Here is a 22,075-nt window from a genome sequence, read left to right as displayed (position 1 = left end):
ACATGTCAAAAAAACAGTGTGCAATGTTGGAATACAATATTCCCAGTTTTTTCTGCATGTAGAAAACGTCTCTGAAAGCTTGAATTATTTTACCACTACTCCAAGTATTTTTTGATGTATACATTTGACTGATTAGAATTGTTGTGTTACAAAAAAAAAATATAACATTTTTTGCAAAATAAAAATAAATATAAAAATAATAACAACATTTTTTGCAAAATAAAAATAAATAAAGCTCGGTAACAGCTTTTGTTTCCCTAGAGATGCAAAAAAATGAGTTTTGAAATAATTCCTAAAAATGTTGAGAAAGACATACAGTAAAACTATTACAGCTAGGACGGAAGGAAAGACAAAAGAACAGGGAATAAATAAAACACCAGGGACAGAACAAAAATGCATGAGCTCATCCCTAAAGTCTAAAATGTTAACTTGTGTGAAGTGAACGGCGATCCCACTACAGTCATAACAGCTGCACGGAGTGACTTCAACAATTACAAATGTATCTGAACTAGAAAGTAGAACGGGTCAAATATTAAAGTTTAAGAAGCAGAAAGAAAGTGAAAAGGTCAAATAATATAGCATTCATATACATTTATATACACTGTGTGCATGTGTGTGTGTGATACAGAGAAATGGCATGAAAGAATGAAAAGGTTACCTTTGCCAAGCAATCCCCAAAGTGTCGTCAGTGGCACTGGGGCCATAATGTCTGCCGTTTTGAGTCACGCTCCAGTCACACTTCCTCAGCTGTCAATTGAAACCTAGCAGTCAGATCACTGAGCCAATGCAACGTCCACTTCAGATAACACTACAACTCAACACTCTACACAGAGATACATGCACAACAGCCTGTAGAGCAAGAGCAGCACAAATACAAAATGACTCCTAAACGTGTCCTGATTGGAACTGACAAGGTCAGACAAGTGAAAGGAATCAGTAAATTCATTACATCTATTGGTTAGAATAACAGTTTAAATTAAAGCTAGGGCTAAGACATACAAAAACCCTGTGTCCAGAAAAGTTGGTACACTTGCTAACATTTGTAAAAAAATAAAATAAAACCCTGTAATTTGGTTACACTGTCTGCAGTCAAAAAGGAAGATACATGACCTTTCCTTTGACCTCATTGTAGGTCAAAAAGGAAGATACCTTTAAGTCACATGACCTTTCCTTTGACCTCATTGTATCACTTAGGAACGTAGGATATTAATTGTTGCAGTTTTGCATTTTGAACTTTTGCCAACACTCGCTGTTTAAAATACTTTAGCTGTTCATCAGTCTGATGCCAGCGATTCTCCTATTCTGGACTTGCCAGACATTGTTGACAGGAGACAGATCAGGACTGCAAGCCATGACTTTTTATTTACTGCAGAGTGACATAGATTCATTAAAAAAGAAATTCTGCAGATCACCAATTGAACACTATAGACCACAAACCATTACAGACAGAGGCTTTAAAACCTCAGTCATAATGACAGTGATTTTTCATCACTGACATTTTTCAGTTTTTTATTGAAAACCTTCTTTTTACTCCCATGGGTTAAAAAAAATCAACTGTTTTTTTTACATCATAAGAAAGTGTACCAACTTTTCCAGAAACGGTTTTCTGAGGAGACAAAAGCATGCAGTCAAAGTGAGGGATGACTGCTAACCTGCAAGTATGGAAAAAAAGGTGAAAAAGTTAGTTACATAAAGTGAGTGGCATTTTGTTGGTAGTTTTGACATTGTTGATGTTGCTGGTTAGCCAATAAAAGCCATGCAGTCCAATGGATGCATGCACCCTGTCCACAATCACTGCTACAGTGTAAGTGCACTATCAGATTCAGGATGGAGTACACATGCCCTCAAACATGCAGACGCTTTTTCATTAGCTAAATGTTTTTATTGATTAGGAGTCAACAGCACATATACACACACTGCCGCACACACACACGCCCTGTCTTTCCTCTAGTCTCTTGACATGCTAACCCTACATACAGATTACAAATTACTGCTTAAAAAAAAAAAAAAAAAAAAAAGGAGTAAAAAGCCACACATGAACGCCGTCTCTTTTGCATGCATTATGCGAGTGCATGTGCCGGCAATCCAGCTGAGAGCTATCCCTGCCAATACCAACCTAACCTTGCCCTGTGGTCAACGCACTCATTTAGTAATGTATCAGGATAAAACTGCACTGTTAGCACTCTGCATGCTCTGGCAGACGTTTTGCAGAGGCACTTAAGAGGAATTTAATCAGACACACGCATTCACTGAATATTCAGAGACATTTGCAGCGGTCAAGAACTGTGTTTCCTTTTTTAATTCATCCCAGCACCTGGATGAACACAGTGAGAGAAGACGGTTTTCCACTTTGGACTACATTAATGTATGTACTTGTGCTCAGTGTCCTGACTTGAAATTGAGGCAAGAAAAAGAGAGTGAAGAGAGAATAACGGCGAGTAACTACCACCATAAAAGCTCGGTCGTGTTAAAATCACTTTCCATATTCATCTCAAGAAACTGAATGAGAAGCAATTTGGTTGTTGTTCCATCCAGTGTGTTTATCTGCGATTATCACAGGCTGGGAGACTAAACCCCCACACTGCTCCCGCACTCCCCAGCCTGACAAAAGCTTGGAGAGAATGTGCGGGTTGGGCCAGACGCTCGGTGCCACCACACCTCGAGGGGCTCGCCATCTGTCCACTGGCACCGGCACATCAGAGTGGCACAGGCAGCGGGGGAAAGGGCGAACGTTAGCAAACAGATGCAGGCAGATTGTGGATTAGGATCCTTCCTTAGATAATACCAAATGACATCTGATCATGGATCTTTCCCTGTGGAATGCTAGATGGTGGCATTCCCTGGAGGGGTTAACCAAGGCAAGAGATGAATGGACGGTTTTCACACATTCGCTGCCTGGGAATCGTAGAGCAGGTGTGAGAGAGTGGGGTTGTTGTTTTTGTGTTTCTTCATCTCTAAAGCCCCTCTCTCTCTCTCTCTCTCTCTCTCTCTGTGTGTGTGTGTGTGTGTGTGTGTGTCCAAGGACTTCTATTTAAGCAGTGCCACTTCTTAAAATAGCCTCTTCTAGGAAAAGTAGGTTGCTTTAAGCTTCTCCATTAAGTCAGTGTTATCATAATGGAACAACCTTACTGTTATTCACAGATGGGCTAAAGGCCTAATAAAGATCCTTAAGATCTGCTCAATAATTTAAGCTAAGAAAAAAATAAAAAAATAAAAACAGCTTTCTGATTTCTCCTGTCATCAGATGGCAGCAGAGACACAAGCAGAAAAAGTGATGGACTCCATCCATCACACAGATGGACAGACAGATTGAGGTGCAGCCTGAGTGAGTGCTGAGAAAATTTTAAAAAACATTGTCACAAGGCTCAGTGTGTGTGTGTGTGTGTGTGTGTGTGTGTGTGTGTGTGACGTGTTTCCTCTTCCTACCCAACCAGGCAATAAACAGCTGAAACTAAACAAGTCAAAGTGCCAGCAAAGCCACATGGATCCCACATAATAAACATCCCTTCGCCAGATGAGGACAATGATAGAGCATTCAGTTAAAGTGTTCAGTGAAAGTGTTTCGTCCTCAGGGACTTGGCTCCGAGTCGGTACTGCGCCACGAGCCCAGATTCCAGGCCGTTAAATCATACCACAGAAAACAAAAACAACTGCAACAAGCACAAGTATGATGAATCAATGTGGAGACTGTTAAAAGTTCTCCGAGCCGAAAAGAACATTTGCGCATCTGGATGTAGCATCTAATTATCTTCAACAGAAGTGTCACTTTTAGGTTTTATCTCCGTCGGGTTTTTCCATCACACACCTTTATTTTCTTCTGACAATACTCCTTCCCTTGCAGATAAAATCCAAATATATCTGAGCTGATGTTTTCTGTCCTTTCCAGGGACATAAATAATTAATTTTAGCATGCTGTAGGGTTCCAAAAATATGTTTTTGGATAATTCAATTTTGGATAATTACAAGTAACTTGTTTTTATTTCATTAATGTTCTGTGTTTTTTGGGGAGGACATTTATCTGAGAGTCTGGCTGATTTACACTTTTACTGCTGGAACAAAAAGTCCTCACAGGCTGTGAGAGCCAGGCTTTGGACCAATTTCAGCGGGTCACGCAGCTATGCTCAGACGGCCGCTGTCTTGTGTAGTCACTTTGTACACCAATGAAAGAAGTAGCAGGGCTACTAGAAAATGTGGAAGGCGAACTGTGCAACATCAGCCAAGTGAATCCTCCCTGAACTCTTCATGCATCCCACGACTGCTGACAAACATTTACTTTCTTTTTTCACCTACTCTGATTTTTAAATAAGAGACAAAGAGAGAGAGAGGAAAAAGGAGAGACAGACCAAGAAGCGAGGAAACAGAGGCCAGCTTTGTCATTTTTACTAAACACAGGAAAAAAAAACAGGCAAGCTGAGGAGAAAACCCAGCGATCATCATGTAGCCGCGTGCAGATGCATTCAATTAGTTGTGGTTGGAAAAGCCTTGGCTTTAGACCAGTGCTTTCAGTAAGACGGGGTGGGGGCGAGCACTCTCTCCCGTCCGACAGCACCGCAACGCTCCTAACCACGCAGACACACAAATACACACCCACACCCACACACAGACACACACAGGTCACCACATCTGTCCTAGGACCAGTGATGGAGTAACCGCGCGACGCCAACAGTAAATATTCGGTTTGCGTACCGTAAATGAGGGAGTGTACTGATTACATGTGGTATGTGTGTGTGTGTATATGTGTGTGAGAGTTTCCAAAGTAATGTGCAGAGGAAATACAGCTGAGCACATTACACTCTCAAGGACACCCACACGTCCCATCCATCTTCTGAGTAGTGGTCACACCGTGACAGTGAGTTTCCTGACACCTTCATTTCTGTCTTTAAAGTGACCTCACTATGGCACACACCTGAATTTTAATTTCCATGGCCTTTCAGCCTTCTTATTAAACCTTAGGATTATCTGTTGCTTAGCATCATCTATGTAATTCAGTCATACTTAACCAAAAGACAAATAGATTATCAGTGGTTTAAAATGGAAGGACATAAAAGTGTTAGAAAACTATCAAACTAAAACAAAACTTCCAATTTATGGCAGAACCTAAATCTGATCAAATTGGATTATGAGCATGACTTGATAATTTATCCACTAATCAGTTATTTACCAAAATTCAATCCATGTGTTGTAATTTAATATGGATACAGCAATACATCCAATAATGGTGAGAATTTAGACTAGTGTTGTTTTGATCTGATCAAAATTTACAAACACACTTTCAAAATTAAATTTGATTCATTGTGTGATTTTTTGTGAGTCATTTACTTCTAAACTAATTGACAAGGAGATGAGAAAATAATAATAAAAAAAATGAGTAGAAAGGAGAAGCAGAGTAAGTGTTGAAAAGGTGGAGCTCTCACCTGTTGCTGGTGGAGAAAGGTGGGATCTCTGGGGCTTAGGCCGACAAAACGATTAGCTGTTGGGGTTCCAGGGGTGGAGTACACTAGATAACGCACCATCACAAAAGACAAAAAAACAAAACAAAAAAAAACAAACCATATCCTTGCGTTATAAAAACAGCATTATAAATAGAACCTATAAAATGTACAGTATTTGTACCTAATGTACCTATTCTCTTGTTAGGAGTTTGAAATTATATATTTTTTTATTATTCAAAAAACTATTCAAAAAGATAATAAATTATTTCCATTCATTAAAATAAAATATAATGAATAGAACTATTAAGGATTTAAATTATGTAATTGCTAAACATTTATTAAAACAAGTTTCACATTTTCTCTGTTAATGCTAGCCATGCATATGCAAGTAAATGTATATCCATGTACACATATTACATCATATTACTGCTGCAAAAACGTTCATGAAAAAGACACAAATACCAGTCACATAAATCACTGCTAATCCCAGAATATGAAAGGTCAAAAGAAATGCATTGTAAACGGCCAAGTTTGGTCATAATGGAGGAGTGGAAGTGAGTGTGTCTCCAGTGGGTCAAGACTATGACTCACCTTCTGTGGACGTTGTGATGGGCTTGGTGTCAGGCATGGAGAGTGAGACAGGTCGCACTGCGCTGTGATGTGGAGAAGGAGCCAGGACTGGTGTGAAGTGGCCTGGAACCTTGCCTACCACCTGACCACTGCTGTTAGGCTGCAGAAAGGACAAAGTGTTATCTCTGTTTATTATTGATCAATGAACTTTTTCATTCCAATCTGAGCTCAGCTGGAACTTCATCAGGTTTCTGTTTGTTAAAATGAACACAAATCTACAGTTTGTGGTACACACATAGGCTAAAGGTGCAAGAAGGAAACATATAATCCAAACCATGTGCAGGAACGGGGGTCCTCCAGGAATATAAAATTATATGCAATTGCGCAAATCGACATCTGCTGTAAATTTCACCATAATAAAGGAAGAGAGAGGTTTTTGATTGCCTGAGTTGCTCATTTTCTAAGCAAGCATCTGACCTTGAACGTGGCCAACTGACTTCATTGTCAACATGTAATAAAACAGATCTCAGTACAGTAACACCAGCATGTTCAAAGCTACATTTTTAAATATGCTTAGCTGCACAAAACCACCATATACACACATACATTTACACCACCCCTTACATCCACCACCTGTGCTTTCAACTGCACAGTTCTCCCCCTAAAGTCTTTCTAGCATTTAATCCTTAGCCTCGAGAGAAGTTGTACTGTAGTACACAGTATTGTCACAGTTAAAACTAAACTCTGGGGGGCAGGAGCAACAATAGATGCTCAGCCACCGTCAATGGATTTCCAACATGATTTTGAACAATGGTTTTAATGCTGCTCGTAAATAAAATTTAAGAGGTAGCAAGTGTAAAAAGAGAGACAGAAGAAAAGCAGCGGTGCGACCGGTTACAAAGGTCTGAAAGCACCAATACAGAGAGCGAGGCTAAAGGAGTGTATGTATGCAGAAGGAAATAAAGGGAGCTCCTGGGAGCTACTCTTTCAGATGGCCGCAGACTGTCTGGGGCGTTCGTTTCAGGGCCGCCCTAGGTTCAAAACTCAAACAGGCCTTTTTTTTTGGAGAGAATTGTGTCCACAGGGTTCCCTGGGATGTGAATAGAATGTTTAATTAGAGTGTAATATAATCTGCGTTAAAGCAAGCATAAAAACATCCTGGCACCTTTCCACGGGATTATAAGCGCTGTGTTATTTGTTCAGCCCAGTCCCCGCGCCTCACACACACACACACACACACACACACAGCACTATCTCCCCCAGCTGGTCTCCTCGCTCTGTCTTCCCGACCAGAACCCATTTTGCGAGCCAACTACTACCACCGGGCCCACCGTCCTCCACCCTTTCTCTCCAGCACCCCAGCAGAGCGCCAGTTAATTCTGCACAAGAGCCGGGCCCCGGCAACGGCAAATATTTACAACCTTTATCATTCCCTGCGGTTTTTCTCTAGAGTAACAGTCTCTCCTCCCCTCCCCCCCTCCGCCTCCCACCCCTTCAGCCTGCTCTCTGCTCAGGAGATGGAGCCGTCTACGAGGCCTTTGTTTACAGTGAGAACAGCGGGGATATAAAACTCACATAAATACCGCACAGCTCTCTCATCTATAGAGACGCCTTCCAGCGCTCTCAAACACACTGGCTGCACTGTGTACTCAGGGTGTAAAGGCCTGAGCTATATGATTTATCACAGTGTCCTGATACAATTTTGCATGGCGCCTGTGACTGCAGTTGCAATAGTTTGGTTGACTTTTGGGTTAGGGAGTCATCTGGTTGTGTATGTGTGTGTGTGTGTGTGTGTGTGTGTGTGTTTTCTGACAAATACAAGTCAAGGCATGTGTAGAAGCCTTCAGAAAAAGATTTATACCAAATGAAAAGAAAACAAAAAAAAAAGTCTATTCTAGTCTCAGAACGGGCTGAATCCATTTTTATATTACAATTTGCAAATTGCCTGCAAATTACACAAATGTATCCAGTATTTACAATAAAATGTGTCTTAATCTCGGAGTCATATTTTATCTCAACACGAAGACTCTCTAAATTATGCTCATCATAAATTTTTCATTTGTGGCTTGTAAAGCCATTTTAAGGGTTGACAATAAGAAGTAAATTACATTTCCATAATTCTCTACTCATTTATGGTTGGCTTAAAGTACTGTAAGCTGTAGGACTGTAGTGAGAGAGAATCTCTTGTGTTGTACAAGTTCTGTGTGAGCTGTGACTTATTTGTTTTATTTTTATATATATATTTTGTGCAGGACCTTTTATTCACACATTGTGGGTTTTAATTAAAACTAAATTTTGCATCCATATGTTTAGGTTAATCCCTCAATGCACGAACAAAATAAAACCCATAAATTAAACAAAAAAAAAATCCAACAGCATCAGCTTTCGATGATGTTTCATCACGTGCAAAGACATTACTGAGTACGTAATGACATAATGACAAATGCATGCTATAATTTATCTCACCTCAAGCCAGATATGAAGCCAAATAAGGTAACACGCAGTTACTTGAGAACATGAAGTGCTGCCAAACTCAGCTTTGACCTGGAGATCGTGTTTTTTAAGAGAAATCAAATTTAAAAGAAATATATTTAATTTAAGGACTGACCTGGCTGCTCTGCGGGCTGGACGGGTCGTACGACGGCACATAGCTCTTGAGAGGATCAGCAGGGTTGAGGTGGGGCGGGTAGCGGATGGTGCTGTGTGGGAAGTAGGCCGACGGTGCCGGGGGCAGGATAGCCGAGGCAGAGAACTGCAGGGGCGAGTGTGGAGGGGGGCTCCTCGTCGATATAACTGCCACGGAAACAGGCAGAGGAGTCATGAGGGAGGTAATGACTGAGATAAAGCAATCAGCATTGATCTAAAGGCTAAATGAAGTATCAGCATAGATTTTTCAACTGTGTTCAGGAGAAAAGAAAAGTCCATTAGATATCAAGATCATCAAACAGGGCAGTGGTCTGGGTCCTCAGCTACTCACCACTGTGTCCTACACCTGTTAGTCCTGGGTGGTGAGATTGAGAGAAAGTGCTGAGTCGTGGCGAGGAGTCCTGTGGAGATGTGGGGCTGAACAGAGGCTTCTCTGGCTTCTTCATGGTGGGCGAGGACATGTCTGCTTGGAGAAAGGAAATCACACATCAACACAGACATGCAAAACTAAATAAGAGTTTAAAAAATAGTGTTCATCTATTTTATTTAATCAGGTTTATTTTTGTTTGTTTTTTTGCGTCATGGATATTTCTTTGTAGGTAAAGGCCAAGGGCAGGACCTTCAAGCCTCTACATGCTGTTTCATGAAAAACTGCTCGAGGTCGGGGCTATTTTAAAATATCCTGGTTGCCTTAGCATCATAAATATTCTCTCTGTACCCAACTATGAGAAATAAGTGCAGTTAAAGAAAAGGGGATTAAATTTGCCCTTTTCAAACAATGTTGAATATAATTTCTTTTATTATTTCTAAGTTTATATAATATAATTTCTAATTATGTTTTTATTTTTAAAGCTTTATTTTTACCAAAGTTTCCAAGTTTGCTCTTTGTAAAAAATATAAAACAAATTATGTAATTAATGCAGAAAAACTAACAAGACAATTTGTGGTTGAAAAATAAAGTTTTCTTTTTTAATGACTTTTTAGAATTAGGTGCCAACATGAATTTTGGGTCAAATTAGGCAGATTTGATTGATTGACTCATTTGATCTGCACTGGATCAGAATGAGCTGGCTAATCATTTTTGCAGTCAAAGAACATCTTAGCTGACTCAACAGATCTACTGAACGAAACAGCAACCTTTATAGGTCTAATGCCATCAACTGAACGACAACGGAATTGATCTGTTTATGATCCATATAAACCATTTCCCTGGGGATTTGTTGCAGTATAGCTCCTCTACTGCTAAAGGAAGATCTAGAGAAATTCAATTAAAGAAAATCACAGCAGCGAAGGTGCTGGAATTCAAGGGGATTTCCTCCGTTGGGGTTGTAGGAGGATAGAAGCCACGAGAAGATTGACAGTGTTTCTGTGTAACAAATAGGAAGTACTTTCAACAGTGGTGGTATTTTCCTCTCATCTGCTAATTAGAAACTTCAGAGAGCGAATCGACCGCCTCAGGACCTTAAACAGCTCAATTACTTAAGAGATATTAAGCACCTGAACATGTTTCAGTAGAAAAGAATTCATGAACTGTTATCAGATTAGTTTCCCATCTGGGTCTTTTTTGTTATTTTAAAAAACAAAGACGTTAAAAATATTCAGAAATGTGGAGAGTAACTCATTTGACTTTTTCAGTGCAGTACATTTGAGGGAAAGTATGTTCTCCAATATACGGTGAGGTTTGGTCCAACGACAACCATGTGCAAAAAAATGACCACTTGGCACAAGGGAGGCCTCATATGGCTTTAATATGATTCCACTTCTCATTTATTCCCCCCTGACAGAATAATGGCCGTCTTTGGAGACTTTCCTACCCACTGCTTTTCCTTTCTCCTCGCCCCAAGTGTCTAAGTTTACACAGAGCAACACTCAGGCCTTGTGCAAAGGGACAAACTGAAATTTCATGTACCCACATTGGGCTGTGGTTGAATCCCACCAGTGCTTTTCTACTTATTGTGTTAGATGAAGGAAGGAGAAATAGAGCAGGAGATCCTGCTGTCAAAACGTTGAGACACTTCAAAATATTTGGTAACTGAAATTAAAAAAATGTACCTATATGTTCTGTCGGTTTGACCGAAAAAAGGTTTTTTTTTAAAGATGACATTATAATTCTTACACTATTTAATCTTTTTTTTTAAGAAAGTACACTATATCTGTAAGAGATCTAAACAAATGAATAGACTTTGTAAATAAAAAAAACACTTTTTTTTTTCATTTTTCACATTTTCTCATTGGTGTTTCAAATCTCCAACCATTTGTTCTTAAAGTACTCAGTGAAAACACCTTATGAAAAAATGTTATATACTCTTATACTCTTAAATTCAAATGACTTCAACCTAACAGCTGATTTATGTGCAGCTCTCACTGACCTAGAACAAACTTAGATTAGCCTGAACATGTTCATGTGCAGAAACGGCCTAATGCTAGTCATCCACTGTAGAAAAGAACAGTGGCATTGACATACAGGAACTTATGACGAGGCTTAGAGTTAAAAGAGTTCCACCATCGTAAAAAAAAACAATGCTGCGGCTTCACTTTGATCTCATCTATTTATGACGAGGATGGAAGTTATATTCTGTCAACGCACTCTCATGCAACATCCAAGCACTTGTGCAGGGGTAGGAATGCAACGCAGGGTGAAGAGGATAAAGTGTGTGCATGCCTGTGAACCTCCCAGAAGTAAATAAAGACGGTATGAAAATAAAGCAACAATAAATAAATTTAGGAAAATTACCGCCATCTCTTTCGTGCCAGTTTGCTCGACTGCTGGCAGGGGAGCTGGGTGAGGAGTAGAAGTCAGGTCCTGTCGGGCTTGTATCCATGTTCTCGTCCATGCTGACGGTTTTGGGCCTTTTGCTGTGAAAAAAAGAAACGCGAAAAACAAAGGCAATAATTATTAGTTTTAATGTAGTTAAATGTCTGTTTTCTACTGATCATGTTAGTTCTGAATTTTAAATGATGCCGTGACCTTGCATGAAGCCATCTTTTGCTATATTTTCCTGGTAGGAACAACATCATAAAGTAAAACAATGTCACTTGAGTGTTGTTTCAACGGAAGGGTCTTCTCCCTGCTCTGTGCCAAGGTGTCTGTTTTGTTACTTTGACTTCCACTGACCTGCCGGGAGGGGAGGAGAGCGAGCGGTGCAGCCCCACGCTGGAGTTCAGGTCATGGTAGTAGGGTTGGCTGGGCATGTCAGCCATGGAGAAGTTTACTGCTGCACCGTGGGTGATGGGCGCTGCAGAGGACACAGACAAAAACCAAAGAGGGACACAGTTAATGCTGCCGTTGCTGCAAAGAGGGAACTCCGTGTCAGCAGAGTTGTCAGACTGAGTGCTGTCTTTCTCCAACCTTGCATCCAGAGACGCACAATTAATTACACGACGGCGTGACGGACCATTATTGATGCTTTGCGTTTAGAGGCTCTTTGTATCACATTAAGCACTCCCTATTCACAGGTTAACTGTCTGACCATCACAGGCAGTTCTGCTGAGCACTGATTAACAAGCCTCTTCTTTTCTCACACTGCGACGACAGTAGCATTTTTTTCCATAAAAAAATTAACCTTGTGTTGCTGAGAATGATAAAAAAAAATTAACTGCAAAAAAAAAACCATTCTCGTCTTTATATGATGACGATGTTGTGGTAATGATTTAAGCAAAATAGAATGGAAGCATACTTTTTGTATTTACCAGCAAAGTCATCACACTGACTAGTGTAGCCTTATAATGATTTGCCATCAAAATTAGGCCAGGAGAATTGAGCGACCGACAGATGGTCAGTTCTGTAAGTAATGTCCTATCATTTTGGGCTATCTTTTCAGCTTTAAAATGTACTGAGCCAATCCTAGGTGAGTTAGACAAACTTAAGTATAATCTAAGGAGCTCAGGTGAAGTCAGTCCAGTCTGGAACTCTTTAAGTGATTCCTATGTCATTTCTAATAACCAGTGGCTCCAACTAACATCAACAACTTTAGACAAATGGCAGTGACACAGTCGTTTCTACTCCTAGATTTGTTAACAAGCTGTTTTTTTTTGTTTTTTTTGCTCCAAGTAATGGTTTGTGTTCCTTCAAAAGCATGGGATGTTCAGTAAGTGTTCAAAGGCCGTAAAGCAAATTCACAGCCATCAACACTTTCTTCATTTCTCTATGGCTGGGCTCAATACTCAGCAGTTCTCTCACAGAGTGATTTATGGTGGAAAAGGTGTTGTTTTCTTCGCTGCGGTCAAGGTGAGGGATTCAATTTCAAGGGAGGCCGAGTGGGTGTTTATAGAATAATAGGAGTTCACCACCCATCCTCACTCTCTCACCCCTCTCTCATCCTCTCCCCTCACTTTCTCTCTGCGTCTCTCCTTCTCTCTCTCGTCTTTCTCTCTCCTTCGCTTCAGTGTGTGGGCTGTGGAGGCAGCCTACAGCTCGAGCGGTTGTTTGGTTGGTAGTCGATGAGAGCATGGAGTGTGTGGCGCCGTCTGTTGTGGTCTGAGGTTCACCACTGGCACGATCCCTCCACCAGCCTCTGCCCTGGCAGCCCACTGTAACCCTGGCAAAGGCCCCAACCCGCTGCCACCCATACCGAGCTGTTTGTGGTGGAATGCATCCGGGCTGAGGATGCCGAATACAAGGCCATTGTTTTGCTTTTTCATTCATGGATGAGAAAACTCCCCCAGCCCAACTCTCTCTTTCTGTCTATCTCTCCTTCTCTCCTCTTGGCTTAGAACAATGTCTCTGATGCCATTTGGCCGCCCTGCCAATCATCTCATTTACCAGACCGGGCTTTGACTTTTAGGCTAGAAACAGACAATGAAATAAAAGGATACTGCAAAAAAGATCGTATTGTGCTTCTTCCAGCAGATTACCTCATCGTACTGTATCACATTACTGTATAGTGAGTATGACTCTTGAGGAAAAAATGTAGTCTCCCTGACCTTAGAAGAACAGTTTTATGTGCCTGTGCTTGTCGTCCACTTTCTGTTGACAAAATATTTTTTGCACTTGCAGTCAAAGCCCCTGTCGCATTAATGAGTGCCCTCATCCGAGCGCTGCCTTGAACCCAGCAGCTCCCTTTGATGGACTTCAAAGAATGTCTCAACAGCCTGGAGAGTTGGGAGAGGAGCACGATGACGGACGAGCGGCTGCTCAGATATTATTTCAGGGAGTGACCGGCTGAGTGAGTGACAATTCCTGTGCGTCCATCGACCTTTTTAAAATTCCAATCAGAGCTACAGTCAGCTTTGGGGAAACTGGGCTCCGTCACATGAGAGCAGACCCGCCAGCCCAATGGCCATCTGGTCGGGGGGGCACATTTAACACCAGACAATAACACAAGACTTCTGCAGCGTGCTCAGTCTCACAGCAGTGTAATTAGTATGTTTAGTCCTACAGTGTACGGTGGAAAAATCAGAAAACAACCATTCACTATACAAGATAAACAGAGACCGGGGTCGACATAAACTATGAAACATAGTTTGCCCTTGATGTCATGTCTGCAGGAAAATGAACCAAGCATCTGTGTGAGCTTCACACTTTTTGTGATGCACTTTTTTTTTTGGAAAAAAAAAAACAACTGTAAGCTGTTCCACATTTTATTAATGTTTTTGTTATTTTAAAGGTGGATTTGATTTTTGTTTAAAATGGTATAAATAAATAATTTGATAAATGGTTCTTTTTTATTAGTGTAAATAAACAGCAGACAAACATTAATAGTAACTCATTTTTTAAGTTTACTACAAGTTACCGTACTCATTTAGAAAAAGAATGCAACAAAGGTACTATTTCTTGGTTTTCATTTTACTGAATATTTTATTAAAAAAATCTGACAGTCTGAATTACTTCTAAAAATATATATTTTATAATATTTTATTAAAAAAAACTGACAGTCTGAATTACTTCTAAAAATATTATTATATATTTATTTAGGTACCTGCTTTTGAAGGGAATAATTATTAAAACATATAATAGCACCATCAAAACAAATTGATATTGTATACACTATTTATTATAATTTATTATGTTTTAAATTTTGAAAAAAAAAAAACCCCGCCATTTCTTTTAAACTAAATGGATCTTATTATAGAAATCAAAATTTTCCTGGACTGCAGCGCTGAGCTGAAGAAAAGCAGTTTAACAACACTTTTCTCTAGTCTGTGCTCTTTCAGGTGTAGCCGGGGATAGTACAGTTGTACACGGTGCCTCGGGGTGTCCTCGGAGTGAAGAGGACTCCAGGAAGAACAACTGTCAACGACTAAGTGGAAGGCAGACATGTCCCTGCAGATACACACAGGTCTGTGCACAAGACACTGCACAGTCAGGTTCTCTCGTACCAAAAGTAGACTGGCTCAGCTGGATTCACCACTGCACTGTTCCACATATGTTCAATATCCGTAAACACACACAGGATGTGTTTGGTAGAAAGGCACAAAGCTGCTTTTTGTTACTGTTCAAGGTGCAAAGGCAGTTTATGTTTTTATATTTCAGTAATTTCTAATTTAAATATTTGATGATATACTGTATGTAACCAATACATTAGCTTGTTCATTACTTTATTAAAAACGTTCCTTTCCTCTTTGTTAGGGCCACTCATTTCTCTGGACCTGACTCATAATGAATATTTCCAGCAGAGGGCATATATAAGCCAAAAGGCTTACACAGCAGTAGCAGAAGATGAAAAAGTTGCAGAAAAGAGTTTTTATTTTTAAAAATACTATTTCAACTCTACTGCAATCAAACAGAAGGGGAAAAATCATTGTCTGGAATTAAATGGAAATGGCTATTAAACAAATTACAGGTTTGTCATAATATTATTACTAAGTAAAAGAATTAGTGTTAATTATCTGACAAGCACATTAAGAGATGTTACCAAAGAAAAAAAAATAATTGTAGTGTCTATCTGTAGTGTTTCAGTGCTGAATCCACTATACACAGATTTTAATTGTTTTTATTACATTATTGAAAACCTTTTTTGCAAAATTTCTGTAGTATTTTTATATTATGTTTTAACCGACAAATCACAATGAAAATGAACTTACTTCTGGAAACCCGCACCAGTTCTGAAACACTGAAGACTCCTGATTTGATGAAGCTGTCTTCCAAGTAGACTGTGGACAAAAGCACAGAACATACAGTCGGTTAAATAAATGGTTATGGTCAAGTGCTTTCACTTTTATCAGTTTTTAATGAAATGCACTTTAGTACATTTTACATTTTATTAAAACAGCACATCATTATTTTAATACATTTATACTGTGTGAGGAGAAAAGCATGACAAAGTCTGTGCAACTGAGCAGGACACACGAACCGATGCTGACCTGAGGCGTTGCTGAACACACAACACGTAAATTCTAACTAATGTGAACTCTAATTCTGTTTAGATAGAGAATGTATTCCGTTTCAAGAGATCAAGTAGCACGGATATAAAAAGTTTTGTAAAAAATTGAAGCGCTTCACTCTTTTGAGTGCAAAGACTGCTCTGACTTTTTAAATGTAGAACATTTCTTCCTTCTGACAACATTTTTTTTACCTCTGCTTTTAGAAAGCAATATTTAGTATAAACATTATTCAGTATTACAAAGTTTTGTATCTTTTCCCCCATGATGTTCTTAAAGGCTAAGCAAACACTAATTAGTCAAGTAAAGCTGACAAGTTCACGACACCCAAATGACTCTAGGTCGTCTTTGATGTGATGCCAAGTTCACTTCGGCTGTGCCAGAAAGATAGGCAGCTCAACTGATACCTTCAAAAGCCTTCGGACTCCTGTGGGCCAATGACTTTTTAGAGCGACTGAGCCACTGCTGACAGCCTTACAGGACTGAGTCATTGTGGCTCCTTGACATGTTTTCCTTGGCACTAGCATCAGCAGAACCTGCTCTTGTGGTAGAAAACTAATTATGCTTCTCAAGCTATTTTAATACCAGCGCTGTGACGTCAGTGTTCAGGTCAGTTAATTAGAACACCGCTGTCAAAGAATATTTTTAAAGGTTTTGCTAGGACACCCTTAAGCTCCACCGTGAGCACTGTGTGTTTGTTTGGGACACGATCCAGTTGATCACACAGTAAGGTTGTATAAATGTTTTACTTGCTAAAACTGTATCTCTTACATTTAATGTGTCCCTTTTTTTTTTTTTAAACTGATGATCCTTTGTCAACTGATGATAGACTGACACCCATGCCACCGCAAAAAAGTCGTTCTTACAGGCTGCACAGTACATTAGACTTCATGCTCTGCGACCAGGCCGCAGCTTGTTTTCATTAAAGTACAGTCTACGCCGCTCGGCAAGTCAGCGGGTTCACAGCAGATCGGTGCAGTTGAAACTAGGTAAGGCGTGATGGACGTGGTCTGCTGTACAGTGAGTGGAGCTGCTGAGTGGAACAATGGGCAGATGACAGAAGAGAGCAGCGGTGCTTCACATACCTGGAAGAGGGTTCTTGCCTGGCTCATTGTTACTGGGACTTCCTGACTGCTGCGAGTCTGCAAACATGTAGAGAGAGAGAGAGAGAGAGAGAGGAGGGGCTGAGTTTAGTATAACATAAGGACAACAACATACTTTCGTCCTGAAACGGAAAGAAACAGAAAGAAACCTGAGTTTTTTCACGTCACATTTCATTATTTTCGGCCTTACAGAAATTCACTTTCCAATCATGACGTATTTGTGTTTGTGTTGAGGATTATCATAATTATATAAAAATGATAAATTAGGGTGTTCAGTTTAATGAAACTGTAGATTAAAATTGGCTTTTTTTTCACCAGCAGACCACTGGGTTAATTTTTCATAGGGGCTGAGTGAGGGTTGGGTGGGTTCAGAATGTGTTCAGTCCTGCTGTGCAAGGTACGAGCACTGAACAAAATGTGGAGAGAGGAGAGGAGGGGCGGGAAAATACAAGGAAACATGAGTGGAATTCTTTCCACCAACTACAGTGTAAAGGCTTTGGTATGAGGTGGCCTGGATTGACGTCTTTTACCTCTAAGCCCTGCTGGGAGGGGACTCGATCTGTCCTCAGCAGCTCCTGCTCTTGTTCATCACCAACACATGCACCAGGGAGACCTCACTTTCACATCACAAGTAATTATGGGAATTGTTGGAAGATTTCATCAGTTCTTGCAACATTATAACTTTTATATCTGTATATGGGTTGCTTTTGGTTGCTAAACACTGGGTGTAAGTGCACTGTTTGAATGCCACAATGAATATCTACCCAAAAAAGGCAAGACAGAAGCTGTAAACAGTGAACTCAGATACCCTCGTCTGCAACAACACTGCCCCAGCTCTCATGAGCTGCAACACACAGGAAAATGGGGAGAAAAAAAAGTGGGAGTAAAAAAAAAAAGAAGAAAAAAGATTTATCATTTTCTTGCTCTCTTTCTATGTCTCTCTCCCGCTCACTCTTGTTCCAGCTCTACTGAAATTGACTATTAAACAGGACTGCAAAAACAGAATGTTCTTGGCCGAAGCTCAACAATGACAAAGTAGGGAGGGAACAGGACCATACATTAAAACGGAAAAATAAATCCCCTCTTTCTAGAGCGCTCACCCCCCAGAACACATATAAGACTCATACTAGTTATGGCCCTACGATTGGCCTCCGCTCTGCTTCCTATAAAAGTAAAAACATAAGCTGTGCTCCTAAAGGTTTGGGTAATTTCAGTTCAGGGTCTGTTCAATCGCTCATGTCTGCATGTGAACCAGATTGACATTGTTTATTCCTCAATGTTTCATAGTCTTGAAACTGTTCGATTTCCCAGACCACAAAGTAGTGTCTCTAAACTGTTTGTTTTGTCAGTGGTCCAAAACCCAATAGAAAGTCAGTTTGCACTGACATGAACGAAGCAGATACGAGGCACTTGGAACAGGAAGACTATAATGATTATGATTATATGTTCTCCATTAATAATACCTATAATAAAAACAATAGCACTACAACACACAGTATATATAAATGTGGGCATTCCGTAGTTATTTTTATAACCTCTGAAAAGCCGCTTTATACATAATATTAGATTAAAAGAAGAAATAAAATGAAAACAGTAGTGACATCAACATATGTTGTGAATCTGAATATTACGACATTCAGTGACAATAATGTCTTGTGCGTCATATTGTCCATAAAACAAAAGATTTAAAGACAATAGAAATGCTTTACATTTCTATTTCCCTCCTCATATTTGTAATGCAGTACATAGTTGATTCCAAGTATTCAAAAAAATTTGAAACTGCATAAGTAAGTAGCAGTAAGTGCAATGCTTCGAAGCAGACTCCTCTGAGTAAAAACTGAAACAAAAGGAATAGAAAATAATATGTCATCATCGATACCATCTGACATCAGTTGCTTCGCCAAAGAAAAGTAGTTCCAGTCTTTGTTTAAGCAAAGTTTGTGTAATATATATGTGTTCAGTAATTAGGTACGAGCCCCAAAGGAAGTTATAAAAATTGAAATGGCCCTTTATAGAAAAAAGGTTCCCCTTTCCTGCCCTCTGAACACACACACACATATACTGTATGCACACGCACACATGCAAAGCATGTAAGGCAGCATTTATGGGGGAATTGAGGTTTGTGTGGATCTGCCATGACACATGGCCACAGAGTGGTTTCTGGGAGTTCAGTGGCCTTGTTTCCTTGTCTTCCACTGTACCACCCTCCCCCACCCCCTGTATGCCACATTCAGACTCATCCATCAGTCTAGTTGTGACTGCCAAGTTCAAGCTCGCTCCCTGAGAAGTGCTGAGAAGGGGAGAAGCAGAAAGGGAGAAAAGAACAAAGTAAAACAGAGTACCAAAAAAGGGTGATGACGGAAAGAGAGGTGTGTCATGTTGTTTAGATTAGATCGGATCAGAGTTTGTGGTTTTGTTTAGTTTTTTCTGTTTTGTTTTTTGCTTCCCTTTTTCCTTCGTCAAACGCTGAACAGGCAACCATGACAAAAAGAGCAGATGGTTGTGGCAATTAGAGATCCCAGGAAGCTTCTTCCAGCATGAGGCCCCACTGTAGCACCAGGAGAGACCACCTGGATGACTCAAGGTTGGATGCAGGCATATGGAGCATCTGCCAGGCCTGCACTAGACCTGGAAACAGCTCTCCTATTGCATTACATTCTACCTTTGACCTTAGAAAGGCTGCTTCGTGCGCCCTCCACTCTTTTTTTTTTTTTACAGTGTAATGTTATTGTTCAGTGCAAATGTGCATTTCTCAGCTCTGTCAGTTTGACCATTTATTGCAGTATTTTACAGTCAGTACTTCATTGTTCCTCAACAGGTACTTGAGGTTTATTTTTAGTCATAGGTAAATTGAAATATTACCTTTTGCATTTATAAAAGGCTGAATGTTCTTAAAAAGTGCTGGAAACGGGTTAGAAACGGGGAGAATACTGGCATCTGTATTTAAAGGTGTCCAGTGCAGGAGCCCAGCCAATCTGATAGTCCTCAAATAAACAGTAGTGTAACCTGTAAATAAACAGTTACGGCCGAGGAGGCCGAGCTTTGCCCTGCAAGCTTGGCAGAGCTCAATCACACACACTCACATACATATACACACACACACGGCTGTTTTCCAAAAACAACATTTCTTGGCACCCGCTGTCCTTGCCACTTGTTTAAATAAACATACTGGTTCACGAAGGAAGCGAAAAAAACAGTACCACACATGAATCAGATTATCTGCTGTTAGTCAGCAGAAAAAAAGGGGGGGGGAGTAGCAGGAGAGCTTTGTGGGTATTTTGGATGAGTCCTGGAGTTCTTACACCTTTTTGTCCAGAGAGATAGTTATCATTCCATTGTAACGATTAGGGCAATTTACAGTAATGGGAACAGAAATCTGGCCGGGGCAGGAAACTTTCTCACTGCTTGTGAGGCGTCTCAACGCCCAAGTGTGCTACTCCCCTGGATTTTATAATCACTTAAACACTTGCACACTCTCTCCCCGACCCACCCACTCGATTTTTTGGCACGTTACCCACTCCGTTCCCACTAAACTCCAGAACACACATAAACATACAACATACAGAGTGGACTAAATTGGCCTCGTGCTGCAGTTAGTTAGTAAACCTTTCTTGTCTTGGATGAAGCGGCGTGCGTTCTTTAAGTGGCAAACTCTTGCAGACATGTACAGATATCCACTACAAAAAAAGTGTGCGCACGCGCGACATGCACACCCTGCAGATGCATACCGCTGTCGACATTTCAGGAGGAGAAGCCTGTCTGGCAGCCATTTTATGCCGAGCAGGGTTCTGTGCACATGTATAACACTCTGGCTGCCAGAGGCATGGGTCCTGAGCCAAGACGCATTTCAGCAGCCTGGGGAGGCGAGGGGAGGGCAGTGTGGAGGAGAGGCAGAGAGGGGTGGACTCCTGAAGAAGTAGGGGAAACAGTGAGAGGAAAGGGGGCAGAAAATATCGACCTAATTACAAAGCAACTCCGATGCGTGATGTTTCGACAATACAGCTGCTCCTGAGTAAATATTTGATGTGGCCGAGCAGACTTTCTGCTCAGTGTCCTCTTGCTTTTCTTTCCTTATCCCTGCAAATGCATAGTTGAAATATGAGCGTGCGTGTCATTGAGCATTTCTGCAAGTGAGTGTGAGTACAGTAAAGCACGAGGTCATGAAAGTCTTGACAGTATGCCATAAAAACTGTAAACGTGCACATGTGCAGTGTTTGTGTGTGTACACTATGTCGCATGTCCTGCTCTGCTCCTGCTTTCTATCATTCACAGCTCTGCTGATGACCTCACACTACCGGGGCTGGCTTCCAGGAGCCAGCAGAACCTGCTCTCTTCTTCAAATCTCTTTCCTCCCCTCACTATCTTCATATTGTTGTCCCTGTGCCTGCAACAGTATCTGTCTTCTATTGTACCTCCTCATACCGCCTCCATGTGTATGTACCATTCATTGTGTGTTAGTGACTATATTAATACTATCTACTATACTACGGTAATACTCATCATTGAAAAAGGCCAGTGGTATCTTTTATTTAAATTCATCGAAATAATCTTGTTTTATTCTGTTGTAAGTGTTTCCATCTTTGTTAGCACTCTCCCTTATGTTGTGTATTTTTTCTAATTCATCTCTGTTTTATTTACCCTCTTTGTCCCTCAATCACACTCTTTTCTCCATCCCTCACGCTTTGTTGTCTAAACAAAGTGGCCTTTATCAGGATGAGCTGCAACCCAAACAAGCCAAACAAAAGATATGGGTGAGGAAATCTGCCCGCAGAAGAGGGAGGATCTTATCGTGCCAGCCATTGTGTGCCAGCCTGCCAACTGGCAAAGTCCCCCCACCTCCCGGGCACCACCACTTTTGACCCCTTGCTGCATACACAAATGCACACACATGCACCAAATGCTGGAATCCCAGCTCCCCTATGTGGACTCCTGCATGGTGCTCTACAAAGGCTGCCGTCTGACCTGGCCAAAAGGAGAGAGATGCCAAGGGTAAAGAGTAAAAAA

The 22,075-nt window shown here is 40.7% G+C and overlaps 1 protein-coding gene across 3 annotated transcripts in view; it reads right to left on the bottom strand.

Annotated features, from left to right (window-relative positions):
• The window catches only part of LOC103390288 (nuclear factor 1 B-type), a 59,042-nt gene that overhangs the window by 4,068 nt on the left and 32,899 nt on the right, over positions 1 to 22,075 (bottom strand). For 2 of the 3 annotated variants that reach the window (XM_008326106.2, XM_008326102.3), the window contains exons 3-11: positions 17,054 to 17,110; positions 15,672 to 15,740; positions 11,764 to 11,884; positions 11,383 to 11,504; positions 8,980 to 9,111; positions 8,611 to 8,795; positions 6,024 to 6,162; positions 5,415 to 5,497; positions 659 to 747 (exon numbers count right to left, since the gene is read on the bottom strand). In XM_008326106.2, coding sequence (XP_008324328.1) covers positions 659 to 747; positions 5,415 to 5,497; positions 6,024 to 6,162; positions 8,611 to 8,795; positions 8,980 to 9,111; positions 11,383 to 11,504; positions 11,764 to 11,884; positions 15,672 to 15,740; positions 17,054 to 17,110 — 997 coding nt within the window. The remainder of the gene's footprint in view (positions 1 to 658; positions 748 to 5,414; positions 5,498 to 6,023; positions 6,163 to 8,610; positions 8,796 to 8,979; positions 9,112 to 11,382; positions 11,505 to 11,763; positions 11,885 to 15,671; positions 15,741 to 17,053; positions 17,111 to 22,075) is intronic. The other variant, XM_008326114.3, reaches the window with a different exon arrangement.

The sequence above is a fragment of the Cynoglossus semilaevis genome, chromosome 1 (genome assembly GCF_000523025.1).
Source record: "Cynoglossus semilaevis isolate Cse_v1.0 chromosome 1, Cse_v1.0, whole genome shotgun sequence".
Taxonomy (NCBI): domain Eukaryota; kingdom Metazoa; phylum Chordata; class Actinopteri; order Pleuronectiformes; family Cynoglossidae; genus Cynoglossus; species Cynoglossus semilaevis.
Note: the sequence above shows the minus strand (reverse complement) of the source record. Positions and strands in the feature narration are given on the sequence as shown.